Source organism: Protopterus annectens, chromosome 1.part0 (assembly GCF_019279795.1).
Source record: "Protopterus annectens isolate FY-2018-M chromosome 1.part0, PAN1.0, whole genome shotgun sequence".
Lineage (NCBI taxonomy): Eukaryota > Metazoa > Chordata > Ceratodontiformes > Protopteridae > Protopterus > Protopterus annectens.
In genome coordinates, this window is record NC_056725.1 from 503,275,473 (window position 1) to 503,298,773 (window position 23,301).

Sequence of the window (23,301 nt, forward strand, 5' to 3'; positions counted from 1 at the left end):
TGGCTCTGCTTGACAGGGGCACAGGAAAATAATTTTCTTGGTTGGCAAAAGCCAGGGTACCATTTGGCTAGGCTTATATAGGCCCTAGGGCCAATAGCCTAGTACCTACCTATGAACCTATGAATTAAACAGATGAAAATATTTCAACTAAAATGTCAATGCCCAGTTGCAACTTGTTAACCAACAGGTAGCTAGATTAGTGCACTCAGACCTTTTTAAGCCATGAGCAGAGCCACAAGAGCAAAGGTAAATCAAAGTACATAGACAACTAAGAGGACGTATATAAACAACTAAGAGGAGCTAATCATCCAGTAAGTTACTGAGAAGGGGAAGTAACCAAAGCAATTTAAGAAACCTCATAAAGACACAAGCAGAACATGCAAACTCCACACAGACAGTGGCAGGAGATCAGAATTAAACCTTGGAGCTGTAAGGCAGAACCATTTAATACTAAGACCCGGGGCTCACCAATTAAATAAATAAGTAAACAAAAATTCATCTCTCACCTTCTTTTGCATTTTTACCTTTCATACCTGAATTTCGTTTCTTGAGTCTGCGGTTTCTAGTATATTGTACACCCAAACCTATCATTTAAAGCAATATTGGAGAGAGGAACCAGACTTCCTGAAGAGTTATGACATCTTAGCAATCTTAAACTGTATGAGAAATGCACAGTAAATAAATACGTTAATTAATAAATATACTGAGCATCACACTAGCATAGCGGGTAGTGTTGCTGCCTTACAAGCAAGAGGTTGTCTGAATCGATTCTCAGCCATGGTGCCTTCTATGTGGAATCAGCATGTCTTTCCTGTGTTCTCTTGGGTTTTCTGGTTTCTTTTCACATTCCAAAGACATGCCCTGGATGGATCGAACACACTAAACTGGCCATGTATATATGATTGTGTGTATGTGTGGAAGAACAACTACGTCAGAGTTAACCATCTGGCAGTGTGAATGTCGGCTCAATGTGATCGCCACTGTTAATGTGCAAAATGGGGAAAAAGGGTCTGTGGATGGATGGAGATTATACACATACACACACACACACACACACACACACACACACACACACACACACACACACATATATATATATATATATATATATATATATATATACACACATGTATACATGAATCTACTTCGAAACACTGACACCCATATAACCGAACGTCATTTTCCTGAAACTGAAATACCCCAACAAAGAAGCTTTCCCAGGGAAAGTAAACACTTGCCCAACATACCCTTTTCTCCACTCAGATCCCAGAGTTGGTATATATAGTTAGGGAGGGTATGGGGGGGCCCCCACCTAGGTGGGTTTTACTTAAGTCAGTTTGTGTTTAGTGGCAACCTGGGCAAGCCTTTCCTTACCCTTGGAAAACTTCACAGTTCAGGTAAGTCAGTTTTTGTGATTTTCGTTTCAAGAAAATCTCATTTGGTTATCTGGGCCTTGATGTTTCAAAGTAGATCCGTATATATACGCGCGTGCGCACACACACACACACATATATATATATATATATATATATATATATATATGGGTATACTTTGATAAAAAACACATTTCACTAAAACTCATTTCGTCGAAGCCTCATTTCACTGAAAATGAATTGACTGAGCACAATTCACTGAAAGCTCACTTCACTGAAAACTCATTTGACTGAAACTCATTTCGTCTAAAAAGGTATATGCCCTGTTACTCACTGTAGTGCGATCGTGGAGTTAGTATATACAGTAAGAGGGGGTGTGGGGGGGGCATAACACCCCACCTATTTTAAATGTTGTAAACCATAGACATGGATACTTACAAGTTGAATGAATAACTCTTTCTAGAAGATAATATATACCCAAACTATGTGGGGGGGGTTGTGCCCCACATACCCCCCCTTACTATATATACTAACACCAGGATCGTACTACAGTGGGGAATAGGGCATATACCTTTTTAGACAAAATGAGTTTTCAGTGAAGTGAGCTTTCAGTGAATTGTGCTCAGGCAATTCATTTTCAGTGACATGAGAGTTCAACAAAATGAGTTTCAGTGAAATGTGTATTCCATCAAACAAAGTAGACCCATATATATATATATATATATATATATATATATATATATATATATATATATATATATTTATTTATTTATTTATATATATATGTACACACAACACACATACACACGTTTGTATCAAGACCTGAAAAGAAGACAGAACAATCCATAAAAATATATCTTATGCTGTTGAACTAGATACCAACTTCCTTACTATACAAAACGGAATAAGGTGCTCTTGTAGAAATGAAGCCTTACAACCACCTCAAGGAAAAGACCTAAAAAAGTGCTCTAGTAATATTTTGCTAATATCCAAGACTAATAGCCAATGAGCATACAGGTCTATACATGATAATCATTAACAAGTAATTGGTTTTCCCAAGCATCACTCTAGTACATACCAGTTTCCAGGTAGTTTGTCCTTCGAACATACTGAATAAGCAAGTAGCCTGGGACCGCTATGGTAGCATAGCCTAGGATGTTGAGAATGAACCGAAAGAACCAAAAGTCGCTTAATGAATCCATCAGTGTTGAAATGTCTCCTTGTGCAGTACAGACAAGAGGGAGTATAGCCAAATACATCCATATTCTACAGAAAACAAGAGAGAAGAAAAAAATAATACTGAATACTTTGTTGCAGAACTTGAAATATGTAACTACATATAATTGAAATACAAATGATGATGGAATGGAGTGATACACAAAGTATACAACAATGGAAGGAGGAGTTCAAAGGAGACACAAAATATTGAAAAATGAAACAACTGCTAAATACTGGAGACTTAGGTTTTCCAATTTACTTTCATAACTTTTTGATGGGATAAAACAATATACAACATGCTATCTGTCAATTTTATAACGAAAAATTAAAAACACAACCCTATTTAAAGACATACATGCATGCATACATACACTGAAACAGAAAAAAAAAATACATGCACACCCCATAAAGACTCACAGCACTTACTGTTGGGTGCTTCCAACCTGAAAACATTTAATACAATTTTTAAATTTCCACACACAACTTCAACAGTACAGAGACAGCCTGCATACTATTAAGTATACTAGTGTAAATTATAGAGAAGAATGAAACTGTCTGACCCATTAACTGCTTCTCTCAACAATAAGTTTTCATAAGCTTTAAGAAGGCTTCCAAAACTTGAACATGGCTTAATCGTATGAGGCACCTAGCCTACAATATTCTGGCTCATCTGAAGCAGTTCAGGTAGAAGAAGATGTCACTGAACAATAAAGGCAATGAAAAAGAATCACCAAAATTTAAAAAAAAAATGAAAGGAAGCAAACCTGTTAGAAAGATGTTTGCTGAGGACATCAAGGTGAATTGTATTAAAGTATTTTTTTTCTATCACAATTGCCGTTTCCATTACTGACTATGTGATGCAGCTGTGCCCAGAGCCCACCACTCCCCTTCTGAAAGACTTCTTAGTGGTTCATGCATCAATATGTTTCATGAATTTAAGTTCCAGACATCCTCAATGAGTCAAAAAAAGAAATTGAGGATATTTTTCATGAAATCTGTCATTTGTAACTTGTAATGCAATGGTGCTATGATATGAGTAACAACAGAAACAGGTATAGCAAGCTGATAATTTGTTTTTATTATATTATTACACATATAGTACCAGTTAAATGATATACATATTCGTACCCCAAAGGCTACCTCATCTACACAGTAAACTTCCTGTCTTTGCAAAACAAAGCCTGTCCCTCACTCTTTTCAAAAAGCATTTGGATAAATGGATGGGGAACGGTAAATTCACTCCCAGGGTATTACCCATGTCCCTTATGGACAAAGGCAGTATGTAAAATGACTCAAGACTCCTAACACCCAAACATCCACTTCCCTGATACTACCCCATCCCACATCTGGGGAATTAAGATATAATATTGTCATATCCTGGGTATTTTTGGCTAGGCTTGTAAAGGCTTTTGTGCCATTAGCCTTGTAATCACCTATGAACCAATAAACCACTTGTTCAAAGTGGTTACTAAGCAACTCATTGCACACTGTCAATCAATAAACAGGTAGATAAATCTCTTAAACACTTAACAGTGTAATATAAATTACTCTTCTTAAGTTATCCAGCAATATATTATGCTTTACTCGAGTGTAGTCAACAACAATAAATTCACCTTAAACTTTCATAACCAGAACATATACAATATCATCTAATATAATTTTGACATTAAAGATAAAGGAATTGGGCTACTTGTTTGTGGATAGTTTGAGTCCTTTTCATTTAATTTATTTGTGCAGCTATTGCACTTGAAAGAAATCACCTTTGGTTAAATGTACAGTTAAAAAGTTCACAATACAGCCAGACTAAAAGGAGGCATTTATGGACATGTTCCAGATTCTATTCTTCTAGCAATTCATGAGATGTACTAAGAATGCACACAAAAACATTCTTCACTATTCTAAGTCTGAAAATGTTGTCTCCAGGCCACGCAAAAAGCATAACTTGGTGAATCGATATAACCTACTCATCAACCTCCCACTGACAAGTAATACTTTCAGAGTTCTCTATTTTAATGCTGTTTTATGATCTACATCTCAGTGTTTTTAGATCATTTCAACTGTGGCACTGGAGAATGTCCAACAAATGGAACACTTTACAAACAGTGTAAGTACACAGGGAGTATGCTAAGACTGGTTAGGCTGACTCTTAAAATACAGTACAATAAATGCTAACAAACATGATTCTGCCCCCAAAAGAGAAGTTCTAGACTTTATCATTTTGCAAGAATCCACAGCACAAATGCCTGTGGACAAATTTTGAAAGCAAAGATTAGAGGTAGCCATACCCTTGGTTTGCCCTTTCACTGCATTAGAAAAAGGCTGACATGCTTCTTGATGGTAGAATAGAATGCAGCTTACTAACTACTTGGAAAGTTTGCTTAGTTTATACCTTCCTTTTCTCACCTGGAACAAAATTTACAAAGTGACGGTCAGTCTTCCAAGACAGATCTGAGTTTACCAAAAAAAAAAAAAGAAACTCTCTAAGCATTCAGAGGTCATACTGACTATGACTTCTACTTCTCTACCTTCTGGAAAGCAATCCAGAGGATAAAGTGATAGAAAGACAGCTCAGAAACCAGCCTAACATGAATAAAGTCATTGTGAAAGTTCATCATGACTCTCTGCGTACATCTTAAGACTACAAATATCTTTCTTGCCGAAGCTGTTAAAATCCGAAAAAAAATCTGACAACATAAATGTTAATACTTTCAAAAAAGTTAATGAGAATAGAAATAAAAAAACAATAATTTAATAATAAATGAAGAAAATCCCATGAAGCAGCAAGTTTTTTTGTTGGTAGAGAACTATCTATAAAAGTAAATCACTAGCCTATTTAATTCCAAGGGTCTGAACTCCACAAGGTTATTAAAGACTGACAGCAGCCTTGCAGGAACTCAAGCTTAGATTGATGAGTGCCTGTTCTGGCATTTTCACTTCACATTATAGGTAAAATGTGCTGACAGCTACCAAGCAGCCATAAAGAACTGGCTTCTGAAAGACAGCAGGGAATAAATAGGCACCTAGCTAAGCCAAGCTCCAACTCAGTTTGTGATATAGAAGAATTTGTACTTGAAATGGTATTTCATATCTATGAAGCAAAGAACCAGGACCAAGGCTGAAGGGGATGCAACAGTGCTCTTTTGAGTAGCATCTGAGTCAAGATTGTGAAAGGATGAAAGGCATAGTTATTAGAGTTCACTGCAAATATGTCCACATTCAGTCCTGGCAGATTGGGAAAAGTGGAAAGAATATGATTATCTTGTTACAAACGTATACGTTTCTGGGATGTCCCACTTAGATAAAAATATGGATGAAAATGAAAAAATCCCTTCATCTGAAGACAACAAGCTGAGACATGTTGTCACCCTGGAACACAAACTATAATAAGAAAGATTCTTTGGACTCAAGGCTCACTGCCAATCTTCATTTGACTGGTTTATGTACTAGAAGGCGACTTTGCTATCTGACTATATTATAAATGGGAGTAGAAGATGGAGATCTTCTAAATCCTGAAGACTGTATACACAAGTGCACTCATCTCCAGGGCATTTATATGTATTCCTTTGCTGAGCTAACTCTGTACCTTGGACTGTAGGGTAAACACAGAGTGCATGCAAACTTTTTCCTTTAGTTCCTTGATCTCCTTACCACCTGTGTTTTTTCACTGTCACCTGCACAACTAATAGGTTACTGTAGTACATGTCTGGGAGCTAATGATTACACAATTATCAAAGTCTAGGTGCTACTGGTTACAGAACTATCATCTGCTATCAAATTGTGTCTTAAGCCAGATCATTGCATTGAACTGCCCAATGCTTTTCTAAATGCATTTCACACTTGCCCATACAACAATCCACCAAAAGATCCTTGCAATGAAGGCCTACCACCAATATCAGCAAACATCTGAATAAAGCCCAAGAAGGCCATGGATGCGAACAATCACAAACACAACCACGGAAATCAAAGATGTCAAAGACATATTAAGAGAAAAGCCCCTACACAACAGGTGATCCCACCCCAGAATGACTGTCAGGAACTTTCTGGAGGTTTTGCGGATTTTAATGTGTCAGTGGGTTTCCATATTAACTACGGCACATATCCGGCTTCCACTCAAAAGGACAGTCTGAAGGTTAACTACCCATAATTTTTTTTAAACACCTTTATTGGATTATCACTTGTGACACAGGCACATTTACATTTATATAAAAGTAATCAAACTGTATTTCAAGTTAAAATCAACAGACATTATGCTTCACATATATTGCTATATATCATATAACCTAAGCAACATTACATAAATTATTAAATTCCTGCCCCCCCTTTTTTTTTTTAAACATGAAACATTTTTGCTAAACCATCACTTATGGAAGCAATCATACATTTAAAACTACCTAGAATTTGTAGTAACAGATATGATTACTAAATAAGCTCAGGTCTAGGACTGGTACTGAATCTTCACTTTGTGACATAGAAGAAAAGCCCCGAGACTAATATTGGGTTTTCAAACAGGCTCATGTCTTTCCATTAAAATAGCTCTAAAGAAACTGGTGTCAAAGGAGATATTTAAATGCCTCTAGTTCTCTTAGCTCTATGGAATGACCCACCTTGATAGTTTCATAGTTACACATCCAATGTTAAAAAAATTACAGGTGTACAGGTGTCTGCACAAAACAGCAGAACTTTCCATCACCTTCCTTGATCTTAAAGTAGAAGGTCTGAAGCACTGAGGACTGCTGAAGTGGCTGATAAGTAGCCAATAATCTCTTCAGAAATGTTTGCCAGCAGTGTCTGAAGACAGATAACTTGCTTGCTTCTTATTTCTTTTCCTGGTGCGGTGCCAGTATATTTCTTCCAGAATGCCTGCACAGGTCTGTCTCCCAAATGGTAAGGAGCAAAAAGAACATCTAGAACGAAGTACCTCTGCCAGTCTTCTGCAACAGTCACATATACAGGTTTACAACAAAACCTGACCTGCAAAGAATGCATGTGTTACATCAGGAGGTTTAATAAATAGCACACAGAGAAAGCAGGTGTGGTCTAACCGTCATGTAAATCATTCCAGATAACTCATTAATCTTAAAGTTATACACTCATGTTTAGCATTTCCATATTATACGTATAGATGATTTTAATATAGTCTAGAGAGCATGATTTGTCAACAGAGTTCACTGCAGTTTGTTTAACAAAATCCCTGCTTGCCAACTGCAGGATATTTCCAACGACAGATTGCCGACTGTTCTTGTGGTCATACCTCTCAGAGCAAGAAATCTGGACAAAGCCAAAAATAATGGGGGACAAAAGGGCCAAAAATAGGGACAATTTTTAAATATTGCTCTTACAAACTTACAAAGTTGATAGAACAACAGATTTTGCATTAGCGTGAATTTTCTGAAAGGTGTGAAGTCTGAAACTCACATGTATTTCATTATTTTCTGACTTCAGTCCTCAGTGACTTGCCAATGATTAGCTAGAGAACCACAATTTTAAGAGAAACAGACCAAAAATAAGAGGCAAAAATCTGGAGATTCTATGAAAATCTGAGCAGTTGAGAGGTATGCTTGTGGTGTTAATGCTGTGCTTGTGTTAAGGTAAACGGGGTATGTTATAAAGAGAAAGCTTTCAGATATAACAACAGTTTTGGAGTTAGGAGAGAAGTATATATGCAAGCGTTGCTCGATTAGGGTTAGAGTAAGGGCTAAGTAAGGTGACAATTTTAGTGTTTTCCACGTGTGATGGTGTATGTGCATTCTGTGTCTTGGGTAGTGGCACAGTTAGGGAAAAGGTATTTGATAGGGTTGGGGTTAGCACACATAAGTAAAGTGATAGAGGGGGACAATATTCTACTGCCTTTTGTATTCTTATTTTATTGCCAACTCATAAATCTGGTGGTCTTTCACAGTTTAAGTAATATTTCTGCCTCTGCTCATTTTTTCTGCATTTCTTTTATTTTGTATTGATTTCAACACATCTATATCATAGCTGATAACTGAAGAAGACAATCTGCTTTTAAAGTTTTGTGATATCAGCAACTGTGTTATGACAATTTAAGCCCCAGCAATGGAGGTTTTTTTATATCTAAAAATTGCAAAAGGACAATCATCCTAGCTTTTGCTGCAGCTCTTTCTCATAAGGTTCTTCACTCGATATTCTCTCCATTTACACATGGAGTAGAATTTATATATCTAAATTTACATTCATGCAAAAATCTTATACATCTCCAACTTGCGTAGTGTGTACACTGACAAGTGTAAGAACAAAGTACCCACTTGCCTTGAGAATATAGACTTTTAATGCATTAATTACATTCACAGTCTGATGATTTCTGGGAACACAGAATAGTAATTCACATGGATTCTTTAAATTGGGACAATTATATACACACTCAGCTTCATGGATGATCTGGAATGGGGTACAGCATCATCTCTTCTACTGGGATGTTGTTACTACACGTACTGAGTAGTAATTCTAGAACAAAATATTTAATCATTTGCTTTTTTTTTTACATTCAGTGTTCTCAGACGTAATTTGGAAGCTGTGGTGGTGCAACGGTATCGTTGTCGCCTCACAGCAAGAGGTTCTCCCGTTCAATTCTCGGTTGGAGTGTCTTCTATGTGGAGTCTGCATGTCCTCCCCGCGGTCGAGTGGCGTTGGAAAGACATGCGTGAATAGGCATGCCTTCGTTGAAGGTTGGGCATCAAGCTGGCACCTCGGCACCATAAAAATCTACTGCCAATCATTAGTTCCTTTGTGGTGACCCCTAACCGGGAAAAGTCAAAAAAAGAAAAATTCCCAGATGCAATTCATGTATCATCTCAAGCAACTGCTTTCTAAATCTGTTGGGGAACTATTACTTTGTCAGTCTTGCCCGTTAAAGCTTTGCCACAGCTTTTGCTTCCTGAAAAGAAAGATGAGACTATTTTTTCATTACTGATGATTTTTCATCAGGTCATTTTTTCATATTAATGTCTTTCAGAGACTAAATTCCTAAGTCACTATTAGTATACCTCTGACATATATATTTTACTTTTTGCCTTGTCACTGGTAACTACTGCAGTACTGTCCAAAGAGTTTCTAGAACAGCAGCATTTCATGTACCTCTGATACACATGCTGTACTCACCAGACCTGCTTTGTCCAGTCCCTTACTATGTATTCCTTTCACTTTCAGATCATAATTCAAAACCATAAGTAACATCCCCATGCCCCAGCAAACTAGAAGGTGTACTGTATATGCTTCCTCAACATGCTTTGCAAGGGTTTGCGGTCTGTTTCCACCCAAACTTCCTTACCATAAATATTTTCATGGAATTTCTCACTTCACTCCCAAACACTACAACAACAATTCCTTTTTTATCTATGGATGTCTCATTTGTGCATCAGTAGCTGCTCTTGACCAATAAATAAATAGCCTGCTTCTCTTGTAGAATCACAGCTTCCATGCCATTTGTCAGACATCTATTTGCAACAAAACTATGGTCATTACACTTCCCCTGTATGCATCAAGTGTAAAGTCCCAGAAGCATCAATCAGATAAACACACCAGTCAAAACATCAGGCCAATGAAAACCTGTAAACAACATTTCTAAAAGACCCCATGCCCCCCCATATGAGAAGTTTCACACTCAACACCTTCCCTCACACAACCACACATTTAGAAAGGCCCTAATCATGGTTTAAAATGTTTAGCAGCTGCCTCTATCCACATGTGGTAGCCCTGGGGTAAATTTCTGATTACCCATTCATTGATCCAAGTTGCTCTTGAGTTTGGACAGGGATGTGCTTTGTTTTACTTGGGTGGGGAGTCTGTTCCAGAGTAATGGTACCCCTCAGTAAGCTACACCTGTCCCTCCAAACAATTCTGTAGACATTGCAGAAAAGACTTGGATCTTTGGACAGAGTATTTTTCTATTGCCATTTTACTTGTTAATATGTAGTAAGCCCATCAGTATTGGATCAGAGGATGCCTTTTATGGCAGACACAGGTCACATCTTTGCAATCTTAAGAGACCAGGTATAATGGTAGGGCTTTGAGGCAGCCACGTAGGGCAAATTGTTTGAACCAAGTATCCTTTTTGTAAAATATTTCTGTGGGTTTTCCAGCTGCTGCTTGTGTCTGGACAGAAACATGCCATAGGAGGTGATATACTCAATGAATGGCATTATGAGGCCTAAGTAACCACAGTGAGCACATGTTGACCAAAAGTAAGGTCACTGTCCACATATGTTCCCAGATCTCAAACAACTGGGTCAACTCTTAAGGACTCATTGGTGTTTTAGTGTTTATAGCTTCCCCTGTTTTGATCTCCTGCATTACATCTGTAGCCAACTGGTGATCAAGTGACTGACACAGGGAGTTTGTTTCTACTTTATTAAGCTTTTCTACTATGCCTGCATGTTGAATTGCATCAAAAGCCTTAGCCAGGTGTAGATAGGTGGTGTGTACCATTTTACCTTTGTCCATTGCTTTGCTGACCTGTTCAAAAAAGTCCACCGGGTTGAGTAAGCATGACCTGCATTTGACAAATCCAAACTGAGATGGGTCCAATGTTCAGAGGTTCCCTATATGGGCCATAATTTCCTGTGTCCATGGAGGGTGCTCCCTTATGCAGGGAAATAACTGTTGATGTTCCCCATTCACTTGGTACAAAACTTGTTTGGAGGCTAAGTAAATGCAGCAAGCTGAACCTTTCAGACTTGTTAGCTAGTCTATCTGCAGTGAGAAATAAATCAGTTTTCTAGCTCCAGAATTACCAATTTTTATCAACATTTACTTCAAGTGAAATAATTCTAGAAAGGTGCAAATGAGCATATTTCCACCAAGAACTGTTGTCCCAAACACAGAAAATCTTGAAAACAAACATATTTTTTACTAATACACACACGTTTCTTGAAACAGCACATTTTTCACCACACTAACACCATTCATCCATAACCCCTTTTCCCAGTTTCTGCACATGGTATCGGGGTGTTACCACCACTGACAATCATCTTGAGCCAGTGTTAACACCACCGGGTTGGTAACTCTGCCATGGTTGTTTTTTAACACTGCAAACACATGAATACTCATACTTATGACAAATTTAGTCTGTCCATTTCACTTATTCCATGTCTTTGGAATTATCTACATATGCATTTATGCTCCCTTGGATTCATGCATATTTGCAAATGGGACCTAAAGTAAGACACTCCCACACAATTACACATACATATGTCACAGCCATACACTTTGATAAATAACAACAGATTTGAAATGAACAGATGAAAGACAGATTAAAAAAAGGGGGGGTTACTTTGAGAGACCTCTATTGAGCTGATACAATATAGGAATAATTGTCAAAATACTAAAATAAACATATACGTATAAAACTGACAAGTCATAAAGCAGTATACAAATTTGTATGCATAATGCTGGGATCAGTCCTCAAAAGCTGAAGCACAGGAAAGCACATTAATATATTCTTTAAGCTTGTTTCCATTTTGTAAGATAGAGTTCATGTGACACTACAAGAACTATACAACTAGTTGGTGTGGGCAGTACAGCTCTACAATGTACTTTAAATGTAGAAAGTTCCTGTATTGACCTGATAGGTTCATAGATGTTTACAAAAGTAACGACTGTGAGGGCCTTTTTAAGCCTAGCCATGCATCCTAAATCTCTGATAACTTCCAAGTACTCTTGATAAGTGTAAGCAGGGGTTTGGGAAATGAAACATTTACAAGCAGGGGTCTAAGAGATGAACCATTTACTGCCATCAGACAGATAGATGCCAAACCAGACTTGAATTTCCGGTTCCCCATCCAACTGTCCAAGATACACTTGAATTGGGTTAAGGGGAAATTCTGCTTCACATGGAGGGGGAGTCTGTTCCAGAAAGGGGTATTCTCTGGGATACATACCTCTCTCCAACAGGTCTGTTTATAGGTTTAATTATTTACAATGGGTAATTCTGGTGCTGTTTGCTTTGTATATATGCAGTAGGTCTATCAGGGTAGGTCTGACAATGTCTAGTATCCAGGCATAGATGTCTCCTCAACAATCTTTAGGAGACAGAATACAGAGATAGGACTTTGAGGCAGTTTGCCCAGGACATGTTACTGCACCCTGTAATCTTTTAGTGAGGAACCTCTGTGGACATTCCAGCTGTTGGATATCTTGGTTAAGTATATACCAAAGGGGGGCATTGTACTCCATGATATATCTGATGACTGCTGAATATGGTGGAACAATGACCTCCTTGGACCAGGATGCCATACCTTTGTTTATAAGTTGTAAAAAATAGAATGATTTCCTCAGTACTGTAGACACACGATGGTCAAAGGCTAGATTACTGGATGTGCGTCACCAAGTCAATGACCAATGGGTCGACTCTTGGGTATGTGCTGTTAATGTGATAGTTAATGGGGGTGGACAACTTCTTGAAAGATACCATAATGCATTTCTTGCATGTAGTTTTAGCCCATGGCTCTGACACAAATTATTTGTCTGCATCAGCCTTTCCTGGAGAACGTTAGAGCCAGTGGGGGATTCTATGACTGCTTCAAATTTGAAATCATCTGCAAATTTGGTCAGCCACAGGCCCTTGATATTAACCCTGAATTCAGAGAAGTAAATGCCGAAAAGGATGGGTCCCAGGACCAATCCCTAAGGGACTCCCCTTGTGACTGCATTCTTTGTAGAGGTAGACTCCCCAATTCTTACTTCCTGGGTCCTGTCTGTGAACCAGCTAGCTATCCACCAGGTGACATAAGGATTTATACCTAACCTCTTGAGTTTGTCAAAAATGCCCAAGTGATGTACTATGTCAAATGCCTCAGCCAAGTGAAGGTAGGAAGTGTAAACCATTTTGCCCTCATCCACTGCTTTGCTGACCTTCTCAAAAAGTCTACCAGGTTAAGTAGGCATGGCCCGTCCTTGACAAAACCAAACTGGGCTTGGTCCAGTGTCTGGGGGCTTCCTATGTGTGTGTGCTCTCTGGGATATCCCTGTAAAAACCTCTGCAATTTACTTGCAACAGTATATTGGGTTTAATGTTCTAGCTTACCCCTTGTACAGTTAACTTAGTAGCTATAGTACCTGTACCTCTGATACTGAGACTGACCAGGCTTATATCTTATTGTCCATAAGTCCTATAACATTTATTACTTCTGTATTTCTGAAGTGAATTGAATACAATGTACTATTTATTGTGTTATTACCTGCCTGTTCTTATGAGCGTTGATACATACACTACCTAGTCTTTAGAGACTGTTAATTAGGTTTGAGTGTTAGATTGATAGATTCTTTTCTATTTCAGCTTTGTTGACAATGTGACCTTTTGTTATCAGTCAAGCGGTTTTATTTGTATTAGATTGCTAGATAATTCTGCTGTTTTTACCTCTGATTTTCCTTGCTACATGATTTCACTATATACCTTCAATCTAATACCTATGCTAACTCTGTTTTTTATTTCTTCCTCCCTACCAGTTTACCCTTCCCCCTAAAAATTTCTTAGCTCTCCCTACTGAATCTTGTCCTGCCTCACGCCCTACTGGTGTCGGACGATTCCTGGCCTTGCCTACAGTGACTGAAAGTCTGCCTGCCTTCCATATTACTCCTCATTCAAGGAACTGAAAGTAGGTTATGGGCTTTGCATTGTTGATTTATTAGCCTCTGCTCAAGTCTACCTACAGAGTCCAATAGTTTGCCTGTGCTTGTGTGCCTAGCAGCCAGTACCTCTCCTTCTCTTATCCTCTACCACCCCCTCACTCTCACCTTCTCCTGCCATTACACAATTCTTCCTTTTCCTAGCGACTCTTCTCTATTCCCTATCCTTTTGCTGCTTCCCCTTTCTCCCTCTCATTTACCTGCCCTAGCCACTAGGTGGCGCTCTCCTCACTCTCTTTCTTCCTTGCTACTTCTTGTGCCTTTGATTAGCCCTTACAGTTAATGTTGGTTTTCCTATCTCCCTTAACCTCTATATTCTACCTTACAGTCTGCCTATCTCCTTGCTAATAGTGCTGGTACTGCTCCAGTACCCTGCCTGACTTTCTCAGCTATACCTTCACCCATTTCTTCCTCACCTCCTGCTGCATGTTTTCTGACCTACTCCTGCATACCTTTTCCTATTCCACTGGTCTACTTTGGTTTCCCTTTTTACCCTTCCTTCCATATACTTTCTGCTCCTGCCATACCTACCCGCATTTCTGATTGTCTCCTCTCTCCACCTTCTGTTGTTTCTACCCGCTCCATTCGCCCTGCGGGCTCACTCCGCTCCCCTCCCTACCCCCAATTCCCACCCACCCCCAGGGGTCCTAACCTTATAGCTCTCTTGCCACGCCCCTACCCTACCCCTCCAATCCTTCTCCTTCCTGCTCAAACTTCCTCCCACCCATACACACACCCCTTCAACACTACACACTCCCACTGTATTCTTCCTATTTCCTCCTCGCTACATCTTTTACTTAACCATCCCACTTTAATCTATTATCTCTTCACTGTATTACTCGTATTCCCCTCTTTGCCTATTCCTTTTATATTTATATATCTACTCAACAGTAGAGCACCCCCTTCTTTATCTTGCTTCTTATACTTTCCACATCCGTCTCTTACTTCTCATACTCGTCTTACAATGGCTACATACCTGCCAACCCAGCATTTACTCTCATTCCTGCTGTTTTCCACCCTATGCTCAGTCTATCTCCTGTCCTGTTACGAGAAACCACTTGATGTCCAATCTCTCCATCCTCACAAACACACCTCAACATTTCTCATTCCACTTATTTCATATCCTTTTACTTCTTCTATCCCCAATTATCAACTACCTAAATTCCACAGACTTAGACATCTCAACTATGTCACAACATCTGATAATAAAACTAAAATACTAACCTTACAAAGGCACTTCCTTGTAATCAAATGTAGTAATCCTACCCTTCAAGATGGTGACATCCACCCTAACCCTGGCCCTTCTCTCCCTTCCCCCCTGGTGCCTATGCCTAAAACCAATAATAGCTTCTTAATAGGACATCTTAATACCCAAAGCGTAAACAACAAAGTACCATACCTACATGCCCTCCTTCACACACACTCATTTGATATTCTCTGCCTCTCAGAGACCTGGCTAAAACCTAGCACTAAAGACACTGAGATTATTCCCCAAGGCTATAATATAGTAAGACTCGACCATCCCAAAAGAAAAGGTGGTGGTGTTGCAATTCTTTTTAAAAATCATCTAAATATCACTACCCTTCCAGCCTCACCAACTCAAGATAGCAAGATAGAAGCCATCATGATCAAACTCCAATTAAATTCCAAAAAATCCCTTTATATCATCTGTATCCACCTGCCTCCTGGTAACAATATACCAACCCTTGAAGATTATCTTAGTTGCATATCGGCCACTTATCCACAGGAAACCATCATACTAGGCAACCTGAACATAGACTGGAATAGTATTAATGCAGAAAATCCTTCATCTCATATCAACCTTCACGGTTTCACCCAAACCATCACCTCAACTACTAGGCTTGATAAACATACTAATAGAGAAAGCATTTTAGACTGGATACTTATAAACAGAGTAAAAAATGATTACAAAGTAGGAACCTTGCCAGACGATGTCAGTGATCACTCTTTAACTTTTATAACAAGAGAAAAAGCTGATTGTCTAAACCTCCACATTACTAGAAAAATACGCACCATCAAATATTTTAATCTTGACCTATTTCAAACTGAACTCAGGGCATGTAACTGGAACCCCTTAAAAACACTTCCTCTTGAAAATGCAGTACTACATTTTAACAAAATGTTTTTATCCATTCTTGACATACATGCTCCTGAACGTACTATTAGAATGAAATCTAATACAGCCCCTTGGCTCTCCCATGAAACCAAAAAGCTCATTCTCACTAGGAACAAAGTCTGGGCTAGATGGAGATCCCACAGAATTAACACTGATCTTCTAAACTTCCGACAGCTTAGAAATCTAACTAAAAAAGCAGTGATAGCTGACAAAAAGAAATACTATATCGAACTACAACAAACTCATCTTAATAATTCTAAACTATTCTGGTTCTCAATCAATAAACTTCTCTCCCCAGGAACTTCCAAAACACCTTCCCCACTAAACACAGACCCTGATACCCCACAACAGACTGCAGATGCTTTTAACTCTTTCTTCACAGAAACTATTCAAGCTCTAGCTAAACAACTTAATGCCAACAACTTCTGTCCACCAAGTAACCTAACAAACTCCTCCTTTAAATTTTCACTACAACCTATCTCTACATCGTACATTCACAGACTTCTTCTCAAACTAAAACCGTGTACCCCTTCTGCTGATAAGCTCCCTTCTCTTTTTCTTCAAAAGGCTGCCAAGGAAATTGCATATCCCATATCTATTCTCATAAATAGGACAATCAAAGAAGGAATCATCCCTGACATTTGGAAGGTCTCTCATATTATCCCACTGCACAAAGGTGGAAACTCAACTGACTACTCTAACTATAGACCCATTGCTCTCCTCTCACCTTTGGCTAAGATTATGGAAAAATGTATCCACCTTCAACTTGCACAATATCTCTCTCATCACAGCATAATAGCAAACTGTCAACATGGCTTTAGACCACATCACAGTACCACCACTGCTCTGCTTTCTTTTGTAGATACTATTAATCAGAACCGAAACAACAACTTACTCTCTTCTGCCCTCTTCATTGACCTCTCCAAAGCATTCGATATGGTCAACCACCCCTTATTACTTAATACTCTTGAATCCCTCTCATTTGATAGCCCAGCCATTAAATGGTTTAAATCTTACCTTACAAACAGAAAACAAGCTGTTCTTTGGGATAACCACACCTCTTCTCTTTTGCCTGTTTCCATTGGCATTCCGCAAGGCTCTATCCTTGGCCCACTTCTCTTCTCCCTCTTCATTAATGATCTTCAAACAATAATCCCTCAAGCAACCTGCATCCAATACGCTGACGACTCTACGCTCATCTGCTCAGCATCCTCTACTCCAGAACTTATCTCTCTCACCCAAAAAGTGTTCAATACCGTAGAAACATGGTTCTCTAGTCGTTTCCTCTTACTAAATGCTAAAAAAAACAAGCTTCTTCTTTTTACCCCCACATCCAGGACCTCCCCCTTACATTTCTCCATCTCTTCCAACAGTGCCACTATCATCTCTCCTGACACATCAACTAAATTGTTAGGTATTACAATTGACAATAATCTCTCATTTGACCTACACATTAACAACTCCATAAAACTAGTTAACAGAAAGATAGGATCCTTATATCAAATTAGACCATTTCTTACACCTTCTACTAGAACAAGGATTGCTCACTCCCATCTTATTTCTACTCTTCTATATGCTTCACCTATCTTCACCAACCTCAAAAAAACAGCCTTAACAAACTGGCAACCTGCTATAATAACATTGCCCGCTTTGCTAACGGTAACCCCTATAAAACACATCACTGTCTTAACTTAAAACTTCTAGGCTGGCCAGAGTTTCAGAACTATCTTACAATCCATCAACTCTGTATTGCCCATAAAATATTGTACCAACCTAATAATACCCCAATACTCTCACAACTCATAATCCCCTATAAAAATCTCAACTCTCTCCGCTCTTCCAGTAAACTCCTGACAAGTTCAATAAAATCAAATAATAATGCTGGTGACTCTCTATTTACCAATGCTGTAGGGACAAAATGGAATTTGTTACCTACTAATATAACAAAGATTACATCATTGCCTCTTTTCAAACAAAATATTAAACTGCATTTCCAAAATCACTGGCTTTGTTCTTGTAGTAAACCTGATTAGCTTTTCACTATTACTAACTAAATAATACTATCTCTCTTACTCCTTGTTACTCTTCTCACTATTTGTCTTTCTCTTCTCCCCCCACTACTTCTCTACCTGTTATCTGCATTACTTGCTCTTTTTTTCTCCACATTTAATCCCTATCTTTTCCCCTACTTTCTTTTCACTCTACTTTCCTCACCCACATTCCTTTGTTTACTATATCTATTAATTTTTTTCCAACTTGTAAAATGTGATTTAGACTGTATTGTGTGTCATAGTAATTAACTCCTGTATTAGTACTTTACATTAAAGGTTTACTAGTTTTTGTTTTTTTTTTTTTTTGCAAACCCTATCACTAACTCCATTATTATTGTTATTATTATTATTATTATATTTTTGTATGATAGTTTTTTTCTGTATGTATCTAACTCTGTGGAGCTTTTCTCCCCGGGCCGCTACTGAAAATGGAAATTTCTCCAGCTAGACTAGCCCGGTCAACAAATGTAAAATAAAAAATAAAATAAAATAAATATGTCATTACTGATTCTTTCCATGGCTTTGAATATGAGACTAGTGAGACTTGGGGCTGCAGTTTCCAGGGTGCGTGGATGGCCCATCTTTTTGCAGGGGGATGACTATTGCTGTTCTTTATTTGTAAGGCACAAAGCCTGTTTGGAGGTGATGGTTAAACAGTGATTCCTGATGTCTTGTACATCATGCTCCATGCTATTTAGAAGGCATCCTTGGGATACTGTGAGGGACACAGACGCAGTGTTCTTGGTCTTAGAGACGGCAAGGAAGACTTTATGTGGGACAGCTGACAGGTATGTGCTTGGAGTTTTATCACTATATCTACTGTTAGTTTTGTTTAACACTAGTAGGCATTGGCGGAATGTTTTGATTTTCATGGTGGGGTGTACTAAGTGATTAAGATTTTGAGATCCATGCAGGAGTTACTGTAAATTAATCTATGGCTAAAGGAGACTTGTATGTATCTGAGTTGGTTTCCTTGGGTCATTCCCATAACACTGTTAAATATGCTGAATAGTAGTGATGATTTGTTTTCTTATCAGCAAATGTTATGGTTTTGTGGCAGACTGAAGTAAGAAGATTGGTTGTGTTGCTTTTCAGGGTGCCCAATGTTATTGGGATATGAAACAGTTTTGCTACTAATACTTTTTCCATAGAGGTTTCCTCTTGGTTCTTGGCCAGTAAAATGGATCTAGATAGTAAAGAGCTCAGACTTTTTCTTTTTTATTTCACTGTTGTGTTTACGTGTTGCCCACAGGAGAGCTTGCTGCCTATGGTGATGCCAAAGTAGTTCCCAGAATGGTCAACTTCTATATTGGTTATTGCACCTTTTAGGCTGATGTTAGGGTTAAAGTTTTGTTCACTAAAGATAATTGCTTTTGTTTTCTTTCTGCTGAGAAAAAGATTGTCTTGTAACTTGTTGAAAACTATTCAAAGTTCTGTTTTGGGTTTTCCGATGTTAGGTGTACTATGGACCAGAGCTGATCATATGTATTCTGAATTAAGGTTATACCGTTAGAATGCTGATGCATGCAGTTAGTGAAATTGGGGGAAAAAATGTGAACCAAAGATTGAGCCTTGAGGCAAATATTGGTTTTGAAGAAGATGTACAGTGACTTTTGTCAACAGAATGACTTCTACTTGGAGGTATGAGACAACTCATGATAGTACTGTGTTCGTGCAACCAGTTTCTTACAGTTTATGGATAAGACTGCGGTGGTTGACAATGTCAAATGCCATTGAGAAACTGAGGAATACTGCAGGTCTTCATCATCATTTACTGCAGTCAGAAGCTGCTTGATGGAAAAATTTAAGAAATGTTATTTACGTACTATGTCCAAGTTCTAACACTGTGGAATGCTTATAGGTGTCTCCTCCTTTAAATTTAAATTTCCCATGAAACAATATGCTGACTTTCAATTTGCCTATCAGCTGAAGCACTCTCCCCACTACCCTCCAGGCTATTCAGAGATGCAACAGATTACAACCTTAGAAATCTTAACCACCTCAAACTAGGCTTCAGTACATAGACCATGTCTTCTCAGTTACTGGTCCAAACCGTAAGAATCTCTTCCTTCTTTTCTTAAACATCTTTCTTATTACCCCATTTTCCAAAAATAACTAAATGCACATTAAAGACTGTAGGAACATGCAACTGTTCTCTCTCTCTCTCTCTGGTCATATAAGTTACCATCATCTACAGTATTTCCCTCTGCATAACTTGCACTGACTCTGCTTTCCACTCTGATTCTTTCAGCATGACAACTCTCATATCCCCTCTGTGTATAATGCATGCATTTATTGTATTTTCTAACTCTGTATATAACATTATGCATCTATTCCCTTTATACCCTTAAGCCAACTCTGATAGTCACTTTATACATTATACATGAAAATATTGCATTTTGCCATTCACTCTGTACATAATGTCATATGCCTACTCCTGGACTGAAACTGCAATAAGTCTAGTGGTTATCAGTGCTGTACCCAAGTTAACAAATTAAAAATAAAAATAAATACACACATAACATAAATAAATAGTAAAACTAATTTGGTCTGCTACCATACAGCATGGAAATGTTGAAATGATCCACTTTCAAGTTGTGGCTGATGATTAACTTTAGTGGGCAGGTGACTAGTGGATCTTGCAGGCTGGCAATGGCGTTAGCGGGGGATGGGGAAAGGACACTTTGCAGTATCTGTAGACTGTCCCATTTCCTAACAGATGACTCTCATTTTCACTGAGAACAAATGGTCAAGAGGGCTCTTGCCCTAATGGAGAAATCAATGGGTCTTACTGGATGAAGAAAGGGGAACCACTGGGTCAATCCTATGATCCCTCCCCCAAATAAATATGCATCTATATGTAACAGCATGTAAGAAACTAAATTTGGTTGTTGATTAAAAGACCAGCAGACCAGAAATAACAGGGGAACAAGTCACTGGGAGGATGCCAGGCCTTTTTTAATGAGATAATCAGATTCACCTGACTGGACATTCTGACTTACACATGCTACTGCCTGGTCAGTGTTTATTTACCTAAAAAAACTTCTTGAAATTGACCCAATGAGTCAAGATAATCACACATGCCACAGAAGGACTGGCAACAGCAGAATGATGAAACAACCAGTGTTCTAAACTAGCATTGCTGTAAGGGAGACTGATGCTACTGAAAAGTCCTTAGTACCAATCTCATACCCCATCTCTGTGGTGGAAGAAATGCAGCCGATGTCAATGATAAACTGGAGCAACACAAAGGCTGGTAACAGGTGGAAGCATGGGTCAGCAACAAAGTCTCAAAGCCTGCTCCCAAAGACACCCCCATTCAAAACATTAACTGTCAAATGACCTGGAATGTCGACACTAAAAGAGCAGCTCCCAAAAGATAAGCCTCCCCAGTCATGACGGCAGGGACAGTCAATAGGATGTTCAATTTACCAGATAATCTTGACATGTCCAACTCATGCCTAGCCTCATATTCTCTTCCCACAGATCGTTCTGCCTCATGCTCTTTAGTTTCAATGACTCGCCCACCAACCACTTCATCAAGCAAGGACATTTTCTTTTTTGGCTGTCACAGTTTCCAGTTCTTCAAAGTAGTATGTATTTACGATATGACACCAGCACCTGTTTACGAACTTAGTGTGAGGAGCAGACACACTAAAAGCAGCAGCACAAGTGGTGATCTCATGATGCAGTCTGTCTCTCAAACACATCTCGAAAGCTTACGGATTTTCTTTATTGGCACTGCATGTTAGTGCTTTCTATTTAACCAGATGAGAACATGTAGACAGAGTGGGAAAGAACAGAATACTGCGGCAGTGAACCACACTGGGGGAGGAGGTGGCACAGGTCTTTGAGGGCCTGAGAGAAGAACTACTCCAGTGAAAGTTGCCACTGAGAAAAATCTGTTGCAAGACAGACTATCATGAAAAATGAATCCATTTGTTGGACCCACTCCAGAAGTCCCTCTGTTTACCATAGCAAGTAAAGTTAAAGTACAGTTGTGTACACTTACCATAAATGTAGATGTTCGAGGGTATTCACTGTTGCAGTCATCGCATTTGGGTTATCTGCTTGAAGTAGCCCTCAGTCGGCCTGATTAACAAATGCTTGGATCCTGCGTCGATTGCTGTCCCTTCTTCCATGACGTCAGGTCGTCAGGGGTATAAAACATGCAGCTGACGCCATTACATCAGTTTTTCTTGCCCCAGATGTCAGATGAGCCCCTAATGGGAAGCAATTAAATCTATAAATATACAATTATGTACCTCCAACAAAAAAGCAAATACAACAAAAAGCTTTTGAGCATAGTAAATTAGAGTAGAGATATAGCCAACAGAAGAAAGGGGGCTGGAGGGAGGGTAACCAGGACTGCAACAGTGAATACACTGGAACATCTACATTTATGGTAAGTGTACACAACTCTATGTTCTTCGTGTTTCACTGTTGTAGTCATCACATTTGGGTAGATTCCCAAAGCTAAGGATGGGAGGAGGAATTTAGATAGCATTAGGACCAGCAATAAGGCCCTGCAAGACTGCAGTGGCAAATCCAGATCTGAATTTAGAGAAAATTGGCAGATGGTAATGCTTGGTGAAAGTATGTACTGAACTCCAGGTAGCAGCTTCTAGGATGTCCCTGGTAGGGACGCCTCTGAGAAAGGCTGCAGAGGTAGATGCAGCCCTGATTGAGTGGGGTCTAATCCCCTGTGGGATAGTTTTTTCCATGGTGCTTGTAGGAGAAATGAATACAATGGTCTATCCATTTGGAAATGGTTTGTTTTGAAATAGCCTTCCTCACTGCCCCTGCAGCAAATGCCACCAGCAGTTGGTCAGATTTCCTTTGAGGTTTAGTCCTGTCCAAGTAGAATCTAAGTTGTCTG

At 38.9% G+C, this 23,301-nt stretch overlaps 1 protein-coding gene across 2 annotated transcripts in view; it reads right to left on the reverse strand.

Moving 5' to 3' along the window:
• The window catches only part of SLC35B2 (solute carrier family 35 member B2), a 602,304-nt gene that overhangs the window by 347,243 nt on the left and 231,760 nt on the right, over nucleotides 1–23,301 (reverse strand). The window contains exons 1-2 of one of the 2 annotated variants that reach the window (XM_044060843.1): nucleotides 7,196–7,224; nucleotides 2,452–2,639 (exon numbers count right to left, since the gene is read on the reverse strand). In XM_044060843.1, coding sequence (XP_043916778.1) covers nucleotides 2,452–2,639; nucleotides 7,196–7,209 — 202 coding nt within the window. In that variant the 5' untranslated portion in view covers nucleotides 7,210–7,224. Of the gene's footprint in view, nucleotides 1–2,451; nucleotides 2,640–7,195; nucleotides 7,225–23,301 lie in introns of those variants that run through there. The other variant, XM_044060851.1, reaches the window with a different exon arrangement.